At 27.9% G+C, this 19,356-nt stretch overlaps 2 protein-coding genes across 4 annotated transcripts in view; one reads left to right on the plus strand and one right to left on the minus strand.

Annotated features, from left to right (window-relative positions):
• LOC142325387 (ralA-binding protein 1-like) overlaps window positions 1-12,530 on the minus strand; it is a 66,486-nt gene extending 53,956 nt beyond the window's left edge. Inside the window, exons 1-2 of the mRNA XM_075367105.1 lie at window positions 12,347-12,530; window positions 10,666-10,807 (exon numbers count right to left, since the gene is read on the minus strand). Coding sequence (XP_075223220.1) covers window positions 10,666-10,807; window positions 12,347-12,431 — 227 coding nt within the window. The 5' untranslated portion in view covers window positions 12,432-12,530. The remainder of the gene's footprint in view (window positions 1-10,665; window positions 10,808-12,346) is intronic.
• A 151-nt stretch (window positions 12,531-12,681) lies between these two features.
• Window positions 12,682-19,061, plus strand: LOC142325389 (3'-5' ssDNA/RNA exonuclease TatD). Of its 3 annotated transcripts, XR_012756525.1 has the most exons (8): window positions 12,682-12,796; window positions 13,409-13,582; window positions 15,383-15,481; window positions 16,271-16,431; window positions 17,422-17,605; window positions 17,833-17,995; window positions 18,111-18,171; window positions 18,646-18,785. XR_012756525.1 is itself a non-coding variant. In XM_075367107.1 (7 exons), exons 2-7 carry the CDS (start codon window positions 13,438-13,440, stop codon window positions 18,803-18,805), a joined length of 912 nt encoding a protein of 303 aa, XP_075223222.1. In that variant the 5' UTR covers window positions 12,683-12,796; window positions 13,409-13,437; the 3' UTR covers window positions 18,806-19,061. The 3 variants fall into 3 exon arrangements, 2 of the variants coding, with proteins under 2 accessions (XP_075223222.1, XP_075223223.1); XM_075367107.1 differs by lacking the exon at window positions 18,111-18,171 and having other exon boundaries at window positions 12,683-12,796; window positions 18,646-19,061; XM_075367108.1 differs by lacking the exons at window positions 12,682-12,796; window positions 18,111-18,171 and adding an exon at window positions 13,045-13,200 and having other exon boundaries at window positions 18,646-19,061.
• The last annotated feature ends 295 nt before the right edge of the window (window positions 19,062-19,356 follow it).

The raw sequence follows: 19,356 nt of genomic DNA on the forward strand, positions 1-19,356 counted from the left end.
AATGCTATATAATAGTCACAGTGCGCAAGTATGTGGTGTACTGTCAGTAGGCAGTCGCAGCAGACACAATGGAATACCTCCTTTTAAAAAATAATAATATCATTTTATAGATTAAATGCATTATTTACAGAAGTATATGTAATTGTAGTTTACCACAGTCAACAACTATTTAAAAGTTTCAGAGAATTTGAGCTAATTTGTTTCCTCTGAAGATAACTCTATAAGATTTGGTCACTGTCTGATACATAAAAATAAAATGTCTACTTTACTATAGAAAAAACTTACTACTTAAACATGCTGTAATATTGACTGTTATCATTAAAAAATAACATCATTTCATACATTAATGATTATTTATAATTATATTTGTAATATTATAGAAAATATCAATTTAAATTTCACTCTTATAACATCTAGTAAGATATGCCATTCATTGATGCACTGAGAAAAATGTCCCAATGTTCAAATTTCTGAAAGAGAAAGGCATTTGAGAAATGGAAACAAGTTCCACTAAAGGTCTACCTGACCCTCGACTAAAATACATACACACCTGTGTGAACAGTTTGATACAAGTTTTATTATGATTCAATATGACTACAAAACTAATTAAGTAGAAACAAAAGCGATGACATCGTACGCAATAAAATTTAGAACAGAGGCTTACCTGACAATATTTCTGAATTTGCCTGAATATTTAAGTCAGTCTCTTAAGAGTAAAAAGAAGATCTGAAGTGAAAATGGAAAAATAAAAAGTTGAATGAAGGCCTTTCACAAAAGGTTTAAGTTTTAAAAGAAAAAAATTATTTTTAAACTGAATACATTTGGTTTCAGATTTAAACCTCTGTTCGGAAATACCTGAATAATAGGGAGAATTATTTATAAAATCTGGAAATGTGATTTTTTTTTTCTTAATATAGTCTTTAATTTGCTGTGATATAATATTGTCTGAACAAAGATTAAAATTAATTTTTATAACTTCTTGACAGTTCTAAACATGTCTAATCTCATGAATATTTTTGATAATGAGGACAAAACAAGCTATGTTCTAAATAAATTGCTGATCTTTATGGCGAGTGCTAGCACCTTGGTCTTTCATCTGGAGATCCTGGGTTTGAATCCTGGTCATGCATGCCATTTTTCATATGCTGCAAAACTCCATTTCCATATTCCTATGTACAAGCTACAAGCTTCAGTAGTGAATTAATTCATACAAAAATTGTATTCCATGCCATCCCATTTTAATTAATGACATTAGTGAAGAATTAAAAACAATATTTTTGAATCTGGTATTGAAAAGATTTGGATGACACATTATTATCACGTATGAATTTTTTTTAATTTTCATGGAAAAAAGCAGGTAGTGTTTTAGTTCTTTAATGACGGTGACAAAAATAGATTTTGAGAAACAATTTTATTATCTCAATCCAAAATGGTATTAACAGTAATAATCTAGTAGACGAACCACCAAGAGCAAAATTCAGTGACATACATAAAATTTATTCAAAAGTGAATATTCATTAAAAATGGCATATAATTAAATTTTAAATTTGTCTATTCTTTGAATTAAGAAAGTCTCTTTAATATGTTTCACTAATCAACATTCATCACTTCACAGAACAAATGCCCTAACAGCTGAATTCATTACAATATTTTGGAAATTTTATGAAACAGAAAGACTGATTTGAAAGGGATAATAAATAACAGTAAGTTTTAAGTTTTCTCTTCCATTTTAATCAAACAGTTATGAAAGATGGTCACTTCTCAAAAATTTTATTGACTGGGTAGAATGATGACATAATTTAACTTAAAAAATAAAAGGTTTGGCGAGGGGAGGTTAATTGAATGAAACTCAGAAAGCGATTATTCAAAGTACATGAGTGGCTACAACTAAGTTATCCTTAGATGAAATTAGAGCTTGTTACATTTTTCAGGAAAGTGACAAACCTAAACTGGAAAAGAGATTCAGTATTTATAAATACAAGGGAAAGTATTACAATATTGGCCAAGTGATTAATGATGAAAAGAAAATTCCTGTAAAAATGTGATAGGAATGTGACGGTCTGCTTGTTAGTCCTGTAAAATTAAACGCCAACAATTTTAAAAATATTGAAGCCAAAAATAAAATTTTAAAAAACACCAACGATAAATTATTAGAAAATGTCATGGAGTCTGATATTACACACAAGTATAGACCTTACAGCTCTTCTTTACATTTTTTGTGGTTATATTGCTTTTAAAATTAATGCAAAATAGATTACAGCAACTGCTCAGATTTACTGGTTGGCGATACGACTGCTGATGAGTACTTTAATGAACTTAATCGAGGTGATTAACAGTTCCTTCTGTATTATTACTTAGTATGGAAAACTAAAAGAACAATGCAAAATTAAAAATCTGACATTGATATTGTTAACATTATTTCAGGAACAAGAAAAATCATCATTGGGTATTAAAAATTGTCATTACTTCAATTTTGAACAACGAAAAACTCTCTAAGAAATAAAAATGAATTGTAAATGTTTTTCATAAAATCGCAATTCATTGAGAAACAATGCAACTAATAAATCAAAATGAAGTTAGATGTAATATGTAACATTTTTGAGAACTGTGTACTTTAAAATGAATGTATGTTTAAAATCACTAAAAAAATATGAATCATACTGAAGATCATACATTATATAATAAATAGTAAATTAGAACATAAAGTATAACAAATAAATTTGGTAATTGATATAAACTACAGCAAATGTGAATTCCTACATGGGTTTATATTGTTTGATGTTCATTGATTGATGTTTAATTGTTAAATATACAACAAATAAATAAATACACAAATGTGTAAATGATAAATTGCAATATTTTTCTTATTTCTTTAAGAGGATATGTAAAAGAAATGAAAAATCAGTAGGAAAAATTACTCAAGATATTCTTGGCAAGTAAAAAAACTCATATTTAGAAATACAGGCTTTCCACCTAACCACACAAAAAAAAAAATAAATAAAAATGCTACATGCACACATTTTAGTAAATCTTATTGAATATCATAATATTTTTATCCCCGTACAAATAAACACTGGTGCCATATTATGTTTAATTGGTTAAAAATAAATGGGATGAAGTTATGCATTGGTAGACCAAACATACTAAACTTGTTTTGAAAAAAACTGACTTGTAGGATAAGTTTTTCACAAAACTTTCAATATTTTTGTGTGACTATATTATGGAAAAATTATTACATTTTTTATTGTTAAAATCATCTGTAAAAAGACTACTTTTGTCATTTATTAAGTAAAATTTTGTTTAGTCTGAGACAGCTTTATAGTTATTTGCTTTATTGAATAATCTAATGTCAATCTATGAACCAAATTTGGTTCAGACACCAAACTACCAGACAGAAGTCTGGTTCAACAGACTACCAGTGCAGAATTTAGTTGCAATATGCCTTAGCTGGAGTCACCTGTTCTGTGATGCAGTTGCTGAAAATAGAATTTATATTTCAAAAAGGTAAATATTAAACACAGAATTTAAAAAAAATGGTATCTTTTTATTAAAAAATTATAAAATGGTTGGTAGTAGTGAAAGCAATGATTAATTTACTTCTGTTTAATAAAACTTAGACCACATGAATTTTTTTTGGAATTTATTCTTGTCATATACGAGGTTTGTAAATAAAGTAATGAGACTGGTTAAGAAAAGCTTTTTATTTATAATTCAATTATACATGGGCTCTATCACCTTTGAAATAGTTCTCTTGGGAAGCCATGCAATGCTTCAAATGGTTTTCCCACACTTCATAGCAGTGTTGGAACTTAGAAACTGGAATATCCTTCAGATGGTTGGTTTTTTTTATGTTTTCTACTGTTCCAAAATAGTGTCCTCCTTTGAGATAGTTTTTTAAAGTCAGGTACAGAAAAATGTCACCGGGACTCAGGTCAAGTGAATAAGGTGATTGAGGAACTACAAGAATTTTTCTTTGCCAAAAACTCATTAATTGAGAGTGCAGTGCGACAAGGTGCATTGTCACGATGCAGCATCCAGTTGTCTTTGATGGTTGGTCTCACACGGGCAACTCTTTTCGGCAGTCTTTCAAGAATTTCTCGGTAAACATATTGATTTACAGTCTGTCCTGTAGGTAAAAACTCCTTATGGACAATGCCATTACTATTGAAGAAACAAATTAGCACGGTATTGATTTGCTCATTTTTTTGCTGTTTTTTTTTTTTTTGCTTTTTTGGGACATGGGAGTTTGAAGTGTGCCACTCCTTGCAATGGTGTTATGTTTCTGGGATGTATTCAAATAACCAAGATTCATCGCCAGTAAAACAGTTTTTAGAAAATCAGGATCAGTTTCAACTCACCCTAAATCACGGCACACCTCCACCCTGTTGTTTTTCTGTTCAACAATGAGGTTTTTTGAGCCCAACTTCATGCAAATTTTTTTCATGTCCAATTTATTTGCTAAATTTTTATGGACTGTGGTACAGTTCAAATTCCATTGTTCTGCAACCATTCTGACAGTTAATCACCGGTTGTACTGTATCAAGTCTCTGATTCGCTCAACATTGTTGCCACTTTTTGATGTTAATGGTCTTCCAGAGTGTGGCGTCTGCAACTGATTACCAGCCATCTGAAAATACTTTAAACCGCCTAAAAACTTGGGCTCGAGACAGAGTGTCATCTCCAAAGACCCTTTTTAATTTTGAAAAGGTTTCAGTAGCATGCTCACGGAGTTTAACACAAAATTTGATTGCACGACGTTGCTCATAATTAGTATCATTCATTTTTGTAACGCACAACAAAATCTCGTTTTATGGAATGTTTGTTTACATCTCACATGGCAACAATACACTAAAAATATCAATACTTAACATAAATCAGCTGTTCATATAACCATATGTTTACTAGTAACTTTACAGTGTTACACTGTAACACTACTAGTGTTTACTTTATAAAGTAATGAGACTTTACTATGTAAGTTGTACGTCTCATTACTTTACATAGTAAAGTAATGAGACTAATCTTTTGGCAGTCAAAGTACAAAGTCATAGTAAAGAGCATGAGACTAGTTTTTTTGGCTGCCAAAAAAAACTAGTCTCATTACTTTATTTACAGAGCACATAGGACCATGCATAAGCTTTCAGTTATAATTTCTTCTTCTGATGTTTCTTTTTCATTTCTTCCCAATATTTTCTCATTCTAAGTACATGTACTTTCTTTCTTTCTTTCTTTACTAGTCTGCTAGCTTTTTTTCTAATCTTACCTTCATTCGTTCTTTTAATGTATTCATTGAACATTAACCCTTTCTATTGAATGTTGTTAATATTACTTTAATTTTTTTATATAGATCTTTATTGCTTCTTCATTTAAACTCTCCATTTACTCTAACTGGTCCAAGAATTTTCCTCAAAATTTCCATCTCTTTCTTTTCAATCTCTCCACTGCCAACTTCTTTTTTTTTAGATAATAAGCTTGTAATACTTCTGGTTTAATTAGTGTCATAATGTCTTATCTTGGCACTGATGGATAGTGCTTTCTTACTATATATATTTTGGGGATCTGAAAAACTGCATTTTCTTGCTCTTTCCTTTAGAGTTGTAGCAGGTTATCTTGTTAGTTTACTCATTCTCCAAGTTATTTAACTCTTCTAATTTCTCCACATATCATTTTTATCTTCCTGTATTATTTTTTCTATCTTTAATTAAAACTTCTATCTTTTCAATGGAAATTTGTAATTCGACTTTACCAGCTCTTTCCTGTAATATTTCTTTCTCTCTTTTTTTTTTGTTTTCTGATAGAATTGCAATATCATCCCCATAAGCCAGACAATCTACTTCTATCCCTGACTTTCTTAGCTTTAATCCTTTAATTCCTCTTTGCAATTCTTTTCTCCATTCTCTTATTATTTTCTTCAATACTACATTAAATAGTTATATAGTAATGATGAAATTCCATCTCCTTGACTGACTCCTGTTTCTATTCTGAATGGTTTAGAAATATTACCTCTAAACCTTACTTCTGATAATGAACCTGTAAGAGTCTCTTTGAGTAATCCTCTAGTTTTATCATCTATTCCTACTTTTTCTAAAATACTGATCAATGTTACGCTATCTATTGAATTATACTCTTTTTTGGAATTAATAAAAGGATTACTCAATTTTTAGGTTTTAATGCAGAGAATTGTATTATTGGGCTTAGATTAAATATTTGTTCAACACATGACCTCCTGACTCCACATCCTGCTAGGTATTCCCCAATAATTATTTTTCTAATTTATCCAAAACCTGATTTGTAATGGTTTAGGCAATATTTTCTGAGGTCTGATAAAATAACAAGAATTTTTCAATAGCGCATACTGTACCTTGTTAATTGAAATGGTATGTTTTCTGGATACTGGTAGTACTATCAGTGACATATGTGTTAATTTTAGCCAGCAGCAATTCTTAGTTTGTTTTTGGTGGGCAAAAAAGCAACATGTACTTTATTATGTTCAGAGATTTTTGTGTGGTAAAATGTCTGATTAGAGATTTGTTTAAAATTTTGCATTAAAAATTATTTGATAAAAATCGATAAGCCAAGTAATAATGGATAGCCAGTCTACTAACATCACCAGTTGACTCCTACCCCACCACTCTATTCCCACCTGGTAACTGTAAAAGGTCATAGTTAAATCCACCATGGAATCTATAGTTTACATGCAACTGTGCAAAGTAAATTATCAAGTTGTGAGTGAAATTTATTCATGCAATTAAAAAAACTGGATTAGATTACTGTTTAGATTGCTTTTATTTCAGTATTACTTTTAAACATATTAATGTCACTGATAATATTACATCAAATCTATTTATAAATACAAAGAAATTTAAAATGTTATTACAAAAATGGTTTAGACAGGTATTAAAATGCACTAATAAAAACAACAAAAAGTTCACGTATTATTACATGGTGTGAAACGTCAGTTTTTTTGGCCAAAATCAAGTGACACAAAGTTTTACAAATTCTCACTTCTGACAATTCACAGATAATACCAACAATTTTTGATGACAATAGTATATATTTTTAAAACATGATCGTTGTAAGTTGATTAATCACTGTTCAGAATTTTTCTCAATCGTTATTCTATGTAGTTTGAAACAATTAAGTCATTTTGTATGGTTAACACAACACTCCCCTTTACTTTATTCCAATACTTTATAAGTATCAATGAGTTTACACACATTTATTAAAAACAATTCAAACAAAAACATTAAAAAGAAGTAAAAACAACCAGTATGTTCAAATAATAAAACTATATTCAATAGAATAAGAAATCCACTAACGATGCACATTATTAGTGAAATACTTAATATTGCCAAATGTATGCAAAAGTAAATCATTCTTTATGGCTAAATGATGCCCAAAGAACTGTTTTGTGAATATTCTTTACATAGATCTATCATTCTTTTTAATGTTTCTAATCAGTATTTTGTGAAGGGTTAATGATCTAGAATCTTTCTTTTAAACTGTACCTTCTCTTATATTTCTGTTTATCAAAGAAAGCTATTTATATTTGTAAATATTTCACTGGGATGGAAAATTTCAGATTCTCTGTAGCAAAACATTCCTTTTTACGAATCTGTTTAATTATAATTCTTCTATCAAATCGATTCAATAGAGGTTTTATTTTTCTTTGGAAAATACTAATAATATAATCAATTGGCATCTGAAAAATTTGCTATTTGTCAAGAAAAAAAATCATAAGTTATAAAAAACCTAATGTAAATTTTTTAAGTAATTGACAAAGAAAACCCCATATGAATAAAGCGCAACACATAAAAATCTCTTAAACATGTAAGTGTACAGGCCACCACGTATGTAGATTTTTTTTCAATTCTGTACTCATAATCAAAACAAAATAAACTCTAAACTGAGTGTATAGCTGTTGAAAATGAATGTTTAAGAGTTTCACATTACAATTACAAATTAATTTCAAAAAAAGGTAAAATCAATCATAGCAATAAATAATAACTGGCAGCAATGTACCCAGTATTATTCAAGACTATATACATAATTTCAAAGTTTAACAAAACAATTAACTACAATTAAAACATATTGTTTGAAAACTCATTAAATTTGCTTACAATCAAATTGAATTACAAATAGATCCTTTTTCACGTCTATTTTAAATTCCACCTTTATAAGTCGGCATCCTAATAAAAATAACCATCAAGAACTTACTGACCATAGTTACATAAATTACCAATTTGGTGAAGTTAAGTTTAAAACAGCTTAAGTTTTAAAAAGATTTGAAAAAAAAATTATTGTTTTTAAATCAGTTTTATTTTATTTCCAAAAATCTATTTTACATTTTTAATTTTATTTAAAATATATCTGACTGCATAAAATGAAAAAAAAAAAAAAATGTTGTGAGTAATATAATAAAAAAATATTTCTGCATTTGCACAAAGCACAAACACGAATAACCTTCATAATGATAAAAATAAGAAAGGAATGAGAAATTAGCACAAGACTGCTCTAGTGAGGATGAATTAAAGTGTTCTGAAAGGTAGGAATGCAAGGTGTCTGGGCTAATGATATCCAAAAGTGGCAGTTAATATTATATTTATATTAACTGTATATTTGCATTAACTGAGAACCAGTTAATATAATTTAATATTTTTTTTTTAATACACACAGCAACTCAGCAAGTTTTAATATAGGTTAGTTCAATGTGTGCCACCTTTTGTAGCACACAAAACTACCTTATGTAAACTGGCAGATGTCTAGATGGTGCTTAGTGTTATTAGATCAACAATTTCTACAATTCTGTTTTAAATTATCTAACTTCAAGCTTTTTTTTTTGTACACACAAATTTTAATAAATCACTGAGCAAAACAGTCCAAAGGAGTGATATCTGGAGATGTAGGTGGCCATATTGTTGGACCTCCTCATCCAATTCAACATCTGGGGAAAGTGTTATTTAAGAACATGGTAAAATCTCGATGAAAGTGTGGTGGGGGCACCATTGTTGGAAAGTGAAGCCTGGAGGAATCTGAGGAACATTAAAGTTCTCTAGCATGCCGAGGTACGTGTCCTGTCACAGTGGGTTCCATGAAGAAAACAGACCAATGATGTTGTTTTTGTGCTGACCTAATCAGACATTGACTTTTGATGTGTCCCTTTCATTTTGAATTGATGTATGAGGGTTTTCAGTATCCCAAATTTGACAATTAAATCTGTGAACTTTCCCACATGTATGAAAGGTTGCCTGATCACTAAATAACAAGATAATTAGGATTGTTTTTGATGTCGTGCATTACCTCTGCAGCAAACTGCAGAGGTAGGCGACAACTGACTGTTATAGGCAACAATCATTCGGTTTAATTTTATGGAGTTGAAAGTTATAAGCTTGTAAACAGAATCACTTATAAACAATGTCATGAACAGTGGAATGAGATCTTTGCAGTTTGTAACTAGCCAGCCTAATTGATTTTCCAGGACTGATAGCGAATGCATCATGTAAACAATCTACAGTCTCGGCACTAACTGAAACTTTTGGATGATTTCCAGTTTGTAAAACCAAACTTCCAGTCTCTCTTAAAATCAAATCCCACTGATGAACAGACTTGGATGTAAGAGGATCATATTCTATTCAGTCTGTACATGCCATTGAACAGGCATAACTGATTGAAACTCCACTAACCAAAGCATGCACTGAATCTTCTGTTGTGGGGTTCAAATCTCGATTAACTACTACTGACTACAACTGAATTGTGAGTCGGCTTGCCTGAACACGCATATTTTGCTGACCTTGAAAATATACTGAACAAATCTTGGATATTTCCTGTTGACCGAGCCTACATTTAAGAGATTACGACAACCTGTTTTCTAAATATAGGCCATTACTTTTGGATAACATTAGTCCAGACTCTCTTATTAACAGAATTACCAAATTACCAAAAATTTGCTAAAAACCAGAAATTTGAAAAATTTAATTTTTTCTTTTCTTTCTTTTTGAATGAAGGTATTAATAATTCTTGTTTTTTATTGAGAATTTTTTATTATTCTGGTTTATTGTGTTTTATTTATACTATTACATGCAGTCCATTAGCTATTAGAATTTCAGTTTTAGTATCTCAGTCCTTTGCAAGTTTATTTAACTTGGAAAATAATGCAATTTTGAAGCCTTACTTTACAACTGATTCGTGTCCTTAATAGAATAATCAACTCAGATATCATTTATATCATTACACTCCACATAATTTTCTCAATAATACAATTTTTTAAGTGCAGACGTTATAAAGAACTTTAAAAGCTTATAAGTTTGACTTTTAATGGTCCATGACCATTTTTATATAATAGTGTACAACTATCACTGAGTATTACTTTATGGAATGACACCTGTTTTTTTTTTAATAGGTTAAAAAACCAAAAAAAATGTTTACTAAAAAAACTATAAAATCTACCTCTATCAAATATATTACAATAAATAATATGTACTTATTAATAAGGGAAAAATAACAACTGGCTTACATTCATTGGACTACTGAAAATACTAATTCAAATCACATATATTCTACTTAGACAAAGAGATTTCAACTTCAACTTTTAAGCACTTTCAAGTGATTGAAATGTTATAAGATTTATTACATATCAATAAAAATAAAGAATAGCTGAATATTGATTACCTAATATCTGTGCTATCTTCTTCAGGAGAACTTTCACCTTCTAAAGTGGCATAACCACGATCTTTTTTTGAATCTTTTTTGTCTTTTCGTTTTCCAATCAACAGATCTTTTTTTGAAATACGCTCATGTGTGTCATCACTAACTATAAAAATAATTAAAATATCAATATTTTTAGCAACAAAACACAAATACTTTTATTTAAAATGTGACACTGAATGATATAGTTATTAGCAATTTATCAATTCCAACATCAGGCAAAAAAATATAGCCAATATTGTTTAACTTTGACATTTTATTAAATATGGCTTTGGCTATTAGCATTTTTTTGGGGTACTTATATTGATAAGACATTAAAATACTCATACTAATAAAATATAAAAGTGGATTTATGCATTTAACAAAGTTAATTCAGTGCTACTATGCGGTCTATCGTCAAGTTTATACTTTACTATGCAGTCAATTGGTAGACGACCTATTTTGCATATATAATCAGACAAGGTTGGCAAGCGAAGCTAGCATTGGGTTATGTTGATAACCTAATGATTCCATGTACTGAACTTTGTATAATATAACCTAACGCTCGCTAACCTCATGTAAATAAAATTAAATATACACACTGTTACTGTTACTTCATTTCTTTACATATTTGTCATTGTTACTGTTGAATCACATCCAACAGTGCAGTAGACTGCATGTACTACAATGGTAGACCTCATATTGTTGGTAGATCACATATTAAAGTGACAACATTAATTATTTTTTGCAAGCTATATGAACTACACATGATTTACTTTGTTTATGCCCAATCTTTATTATTGGGGTAATTGTGTCTCGAGATGTGATTGAAATTTCCTGTAGTCTTATATTAACTTACATGCAAGACAGAGGGTGATTTTACAATTTTCAAAAGAGTTTACTTTAGCAGTTTTTCAGATGAGAGTTCTTATAGTTAACCATTTTTATCACCATACCTTGTCTATTTACAAGAAGTTATAATTCCATTATTCAAATTCTAACACATTTTTATAACATTAGAAATAATAATTATTTAAGTAACAGACATAAATGAAATTAATTAATTTTCCCTCATAAAATTTAACTATTTAATGCAACATCTAAGATATGATGGATAATACTTAAAACTACATGTGTGTGGTGTGTGGTTATATTATATATATATATATATACCCACACACAAATAGTTTCAAAATTATTTATGAAACTCCAAAAAAACAAGGCAATTTAATATATTTTATCCACATTCACAACAGAAATTTTGGAAATAGCAGCACCTAGCGATTGTAAAAGCACCTTCACAAGTGAAAAATAAACAAACAACACTGGATATCTTACCCAAAATATACTAAAATAATGCAATGAAAGTATAAAAGAATTAAAATCACAGTATTATTGAATTAATCTGATTAGCTTTCAGTTTAATAAAAAGAATTACTAATATCCTCCAGAGTAATTTTTCAGTGGGCAACAGGTTCTGGTATCAAGTCATATTCATCAGAAGTTAGGTACAGAACATAAAAATTTATAGTGGCTAATTTAATTTATGATTAAATTTTTACACGCAGTTTTCAAGTTTTTCCTCAAACAGAAATAGAGCTACATGTTTAAAAAACAAAAAATAACTATTGGTGTATAGTATAGCTAAAAATCGTGTAATACTTACAGTCGCTCTCATTACTCTTTTTTCCCGACTCAGATGCATACAGGCCAGGAAAATCTTTTTCGACGTCAGGACTTTCAAAATCCATTAAAGTTGAATAACAAAATTTTAAACAACCAAAACATCACACTTCAGCAGCACTTTACAAATCAACAAATCGATCTCTTTATTACGCAAAACAGCTGATAAATTGATTACTGAAATAAACCTAATAATTTGAGATATTGAACCTATCGTATGGCATTAATAAAATGCTTTAATCGATTATTTATTAACATTTTCTAACAAATTACAAGCTTAAAGAAAATTTGATTAATTATTCAATAAAAATTAGTAAATGTTGGCTGCACTGAAGTAAATTACGGTAAACATATGACATGACAGTCTATTAACAGATGTTTCTGACGTTATTTTTATACGAATGCCTTGTTGACTCTATCGAACGAATTATTTGTGAGTTTCAGCTTTGTAGAATTTATAATAGATTATTGCGTTTATGATACGTCGTTGTTTTCTTTTTCAGCACTGATAGAAAACCTTAAACTTTTGAGTTTATATTCTATTTTAGTTGAATAATTATATTCGTCTTACAAGGTTATTCCTTGAATTTTTGCAAAAAATTGAGATGAAAGTGATCGTATGCTATTTTTTAGCATCAGTTTTAGAGCTTAAGTTTCCGATTTTGTTATAGTTTGTATAATTTACTAATTGATTTTGAAATTACCAGTCTAGTAGTATGTAATACCACTCAGAGTAGAGAGAGAATATTTTCTCTTACAGAGTTCGTATATACTGGTTTCAGATTAATTTATAGTTTACTTATTGAAATCTCTTTAATTCTACAAATTTGTGAATCAGTAAGTGTTATTAAATTATTAAGTATTAAGTAATTTATTGCATTTAATAAGTAATGCACTTCAGAAATTATTTTCAATCAATTGTGCATTACAAAGTATATTTTATTGTTTAAGTTTCAGATACAGCTAATTTAAGATAGAATAGGATTAAAAAGTTTTGAGTTACGAATCTTTTAAAGTAGTGAATAAATTTTTTTTTTTTTCACAGAAACCACTTAGTAAGTAAGCTAGAATATAATGGCATCTGCGACTGCAATTCAAGATAATCAAACTATGAAACAATGTTATGAAAATTATATACTTATAGACGCTGGAGCAAATCTCACAAACAAAAAATTTGGACGAGATCTGGAATCAGTTATTCAAAGAGCTAAAGATGCAGGTATGTGTGGAATTTGAAATTAACTTTGTTATTGTATGGAAATAAGAAATTTTTAATTAGTCTTCATGGTAGCAATTTTAATTTGTGAAGATTAATGTATAAAAGATATACGTTGTTAGAAAATATTTTATCTTTTTTTTTTGTTTATTACCAAAACTTCCTCCAAAAAAATCACTTACCAGATTTCTCCACCTTTTTATCACATTAAGCCCTAACAATAATTTAATAGTTTTGCTTTTTATTGGTGAATGTGATACTGATTAGCTGTTATACTTATTTGAAATTTACTTATTTTATTTTAGGTGGTCATATTTAATTAGTCATTGCTTGTTATTAAGTTGAATCACATTTTTACTTTGTTATGTAGCAGTATACCTTAATGGCAATGGTTATTGCCAACTTATTTTATGAGTAAACAAGTAAAAGAATTTTTTTTATTGGGTTGGTATGATTTGAGCATACATTTTTATTTAGTTGACTGACTTAATGTAAATATATGCAGTGCTAATTTACTTGAAGATTAATTAGATGATTAATCTGTGTATGTACTGTTATTGGATTTTATTTTATAAAGGTGATTTTAGCATTTTGAAATAGTTGTCTTGTATTCTTGTGGTCAGATATTCTATTCTTGTAAAATAGCTTGTGTGTAATTTTATTAAAAGTTGTTCTAAGATAAATAAAAATAAATCCTAAAAATTACTGGAGTTTATGAATTAGATATCATGTGCAAAGTTTTGTACAGTCATTGAGCAGTTATGAAATATTATTATTATTAGACCTGAAAGGTTTTATAACGGTGAATAATAATGAAAGTAGAAAAATTTGTAAGTCAGACTATGATAGTTTGAAAACCAGAAAATTAGATATTTTTGTAAGTTTCATTTCATATAATAAACTAGTTATATGATAGGAGTGCTTTTTAATATAATTTTTTTGATTTATTTCATGGTATGGTGGTTTGTTTTTTTTTTTTTTTTTAATTAATAGGCAGGCCACGTTTGCAATATGTAAAACAAATTGTTAGGGATGTGGGATGTAGAGGATATACTGAAATGAAACGACTAGCACTAGATAGGGAATCTTGGAGAGCTGCATCAAACCAGTAATGACTGAAGACAAAAAAAAAAAAAAATTAATTTTATTAAACTCTTCAATTCAACAAAGAGAATGAGTTCTGAGTACTTTACAAGAAGATGCCAAGTTGTTGAATGGTGCCACTGAAAGGAGGAAATAAATAAATTTATAATCTGACTTTATATAATAAATAAATATAATCTAACCAAACTTAACGTACATTTGCTTTGCTCGCTAACCTTGACGCGAGTGAAGCGATTATAGTTGGTTAGATTATATTTTTACTTTTAGATTTATTTATTTAGTTATTTATATCAATTTATTTTACAGTGCATCTTCAATTTACATGGTTGTTATGTTCCAAAAAATTGTAAATATTACTGTATTAAAAAAAAACTGTACTTTATTTTGTTATTACTGTATCATTGTATTTTAATGAGTTTATAGTACAATGTGTGCATTAAAAAGAAAAAAAAACATGTACTATTTGTTTTTTACTTTCAGTGATGCCATCTAACTGACTGACTGACTAAGTACAGAGACTGATTACAGATCAGCTGTGGGCATCTTTTTGAAAAATTCAGAATTCTGTCTATTGCCGGTTTTTCTATAGCAATTGTAAGCATTGGCCAGTGCTGTTTTTACCTAATTGTGTGTGTTTTTGAGAGTTTTTGTTTTATTATTTAAGAAACAAACTTTAAAGTATATTAATCATGTTTCTAGGAGTTCAAAAGATGATAGTTCCAGGCTCCTCATTGAAATCAAGCCGTGAATCTCTTAGACTTGCTAGAATATATCCCGACACATTGTACTCAACTGCAGGTAATTTTTTTAAAGATGATGATTTAATTTTTATATTCTTTCGATTGATACAGGGGGTTTAGTTATATTTGTTAGTTTTTTTTCTTATTTTTAGTTATGGTTATTAAAATCTGTTGACTGTTGGAATTACTGTGGTAATTAGAGTTAGTTGTATGATAAATATTATAAAAATCTTTTTGAAAAAATTTCTACTTATTTATATTCTCATATGTATTTTTTTCTGTGTAATATGTATATTATTACCATAGAATGGTAATAACCATTTACCAAAAACACAATTAATAAAAGATAAACATATCATACATCAATATGATATTTGTTTTATGCTTCTGAGAAGGGACATAAGAATTACACTACCTTGTAAACAGTTTGCTATTAAACAGTTATTCATTATTACTTGGATTATGTTACTCAATTTCAGGTGATTATCTTACATCTTTGCTTAGGCAGTTTTTGTTGCCTAACTTTTTTGTAACTGCTGATGTCTGGACTTAGTGAGGAGTGCAGAATAGAGTATTAAGGTTTTAATTTTTTTTTAATCAAGATGCAACACCTTAAAACATTTTAATAAAAAATGTTTGTGTTTTTTAAAATTCAAATATTTTAAAAAATTAGGTATTTTTAAAATTTAGGGTTTTTTTTTTACTAAGTTAATATTTTTTTAAGAAATACTTTTTTATTAAGTATCATATTTCTATATTTATGTTTAGCTGATTAATTTTTTAACTGATGTAAATTGTTTGCTAAATGACAATTTGTAGTTAGTATTGTATTTTTTCTTTGTTTTAGGTGTTCATCCTCATGATGCAAAATCGTGGAATAATGATTCATTAGCTGAATTAAAATCAATAGCAGAATGTACTGAATGTGTTGCAATTGGAGAATGTGGATTGGATTACAATAGAGATTTCTCACCTCCTGAAATTCAACAAATTGTTTTTGAAAAACAAGTAAATTATTTCGAAATTTGTAATTAAATCTTATATTTTGTTAAATTTATGTCTGTAATTAATATAAAATATTTTTTTGAATTTTCATGGTATCTATTATATATATAGGTCTGATTTTCAATTATTTTTATTTCAACTTTTCTAATGAATTCAGTACAATGTACGCTGAATTAAATTATTAAATTAATTAGAATATCACAAATTTAATTAACAATACTCTCATCTGTAATTGCCAGCTTTATGCCAGCCAGCTTTATGAATCTACTTCTTAAGAAGAAAATTCATAAAGTTTTTAAAAGTAATCATTTACTGATCATTAATTCCCTTCTAAACCATTTTAACATATTTCAAAACATATTTTTTTATTTATTAATTAGCATAGAAAAGTGGCTTTATATCAATTTAAAGATTGAATTATTCTCTTTAATTCTGTGTGTGTGTGTGTGTCATATGTAGCATTTGAAAAAATATTTTTTTTTAAATTGATATTAATAACCAATATAATAAAATAAAAATTATGAATATTTTTTAAAAAGTATAAAATGTATAAAAAAAAAAATAGAGATTTTTATTAATTTTTTTAGCATAGAATAACTAGAACCATGGAGAACAGTCACAAATTCTTTCATGTACACATGTGCAATCTGTTAGAACATGTAGACTAAATATTTTTTGGTTGCTTGCCTTTTGCCTTTTAATTTATTCTAGACTCAGTTGTGTTTATTATATATTTATTTAAATAATTTATTTATCAAATAATAATAAAAACATTGAGATGTGTTTCTTTAGTATTTTTTCATAATTTTGTTATATAAATTTAATATTTTTGGAGTATAGTTTTATAAATCATCATTAAAGAAAAAAATTTGTATTGTATGGTAAATTGTACAATTGTATATATATTCTACAAGTATATTAAACATGTTATAAAATTAAATTATTCACTGTCAAATTTAAATATTTTTAACAAAGCAATTTTTTTTGTATTAGATTGAACTTGCATGTGATTTAAAGAAGCCTTTATTTATACATGAACGAGATGCTCATGATGATGTTGTTACAATATTAAGTAGACATAAGGATTCACTTCCATCTGTATTTTTGCACTCATTCACTGGCAACTGTAAACAAGCAAAAGAATATATAGATATGGGAATATACATTGGCATAACAGGTAATTTAGATAAATTACTTTTATATCTCTTTATTTTGGTAAAATTGTAAAATTGAATTATTTTAGTTCTGAATTTTCTTACTGAAATGATATTAATAGACTAGCATGCAAATATTTTGCATGCTAGTATTTTATTTTAAATATATAGTTAAATATTTTAGCATGCAAAATATTATTTTGTAATCTGTATGAATTTTTGAGTGAAATTTTTTTTTTATGTTTTACAGGTAGTTTATGTAAAGATAATACAGAAGATGGTGTTCAAGCTTTGTTAGAAACAGGAACTTTACCATTAGATCATTTACTTGTTGAAACTGATTCACCTTTCCTTTATCCAAATGCACGAGCTTCCAAGTTACCAGCTTATGTTAAAGAGGTCCTAACTGAAAGGTAGATAAACATATCAAAAATATGCTATTTTCATTCAGTGTACATAGTGAGCATAATAGAATTTTTTCACATTAAATAAAGCTTAAAAAATAACCGCTTTTTTTAATTTTTTCAGCTAATATATTAGTTGCTGTTAGTAGTAATTTCTCAACAACACAATTGGAAGTTGTTTTCTAGTGAGTAATTTTTTTTCACAAAACATTTTTAGTTATTTACTTTAAAAATATTAAAATCATCATTCATAATTATGTGGAAATTAACTTTCCTGAAGATCCTTTTAGACTTTATATAGAAATTATCTTTCCTCAAGATAAGATACTTTCAGATTTTATTTGGGTAGCTCCTTCAGTGGAATTACTAGTGGACTATTGATCATTACAACCTTTTTTGAAGTTTGTAGGAAGCCCCTTTGGTACACTCAAATAATCTTGTATTTTTGTCCCAATTGCACTGCAAATCAAATGTGTTGTCCTGTATATTAAAAAACGTTTTAACTTCTTTAAGACAACAAGAACAATGCCAGTGGTAACCCACTGAAAAAGGAGCTGGGTAATAATTAAATGTGAAACGATTAATGGGAAAGTACAATATCCCTGTAATTTTATAACAGTCATTAATAATTACTTTTTTTACTTTGTTTTCTTTTCCAGATCTGTTACATTTTTGCATCGATACTGTACTTTTCAAAGGAATGAACCATGTTCACTGCCAGCAATTGTTGAAATGGTAGCTGCATTTCTTCACAAATCACCGGAAGATATAGCATTGGCAACTGCATTTAATGCTTTAAAAGTTTTTGGCCTTACATAGCATAAACTTAGTTGTTTTAGATCCATAATAAAATATTATTTTTTAATGGTTTATATATATTATATTTTACAGTGTATGTCAAAGTAATCATCATTTATATGTTATTTGAGATATGCCCATATAAAAAATGTTTTTTAATTGTACGTAGGATATTTATATATGATGTTATATATACAATAATTTTTTAATTAAAATGTAATTATTTATTATTGTTAATTGTTGACATTTTTATCAATAAAATGTATTATTTATTATATTTTGTCTTGTCTTTGGAACTTTTCTTTATTCCTACTTATATTTTTATCTTTGTTCTTTTTCACATCCATTACTCTTTATGGAAACAATAAGAATTTTAACTTTTGGTCATTAACAGTAGAATTTTTTAATGGTAACCTGATAGACTATGTCTATTTACTTAAATTCAGGTTTCAGTTACGTTGATTTAACAATGTAAATATTGGATTCTAGAAATTATAATTAGCTTAACTATTACTCTAACCATATACAGCCTTACAAAATTATATTTTTTCATAAGTTGAAGTTGCACTATA

This window comes from Lycorma delicatula, chromosome 5 (genome assembly GCF_047948215.1).
Source record: "Lycorma delicatula isolate Av1 chromosome 5, ASM4794821v1, whole genome shotgun sequence".
NCBI lineage: Eukaryota > Metazoa > Arthropoda > Insecta > Hemiptera > Fulgoridae > Lycorma > Lycorma delicatula.

Excerpts from the sequence above, each read along its gene's own strand:
- LOC142325389 (XM_075367107.1), top strand. The coding sequence starts at position 13,438 with ATGGCATCTGCGACTGCAATTCAAGATAATCAAACTATGAAACAATGT. Across the intron at positions 15,482-16,270 it reads CACATTGTACTCAACTGCAG|GTGTTCATCCTCATGATGCA; the intron begins GTAATTTTTTTA and ends TCTTTGTTTTAG. Across the intron at positions 17,606-17,832 it reads AATATACATTGGCATAACAG|GTAGTTTATGTAAAGATAAT; the intron begins GTAATTTAGATA and ends TATGTTTTACAG.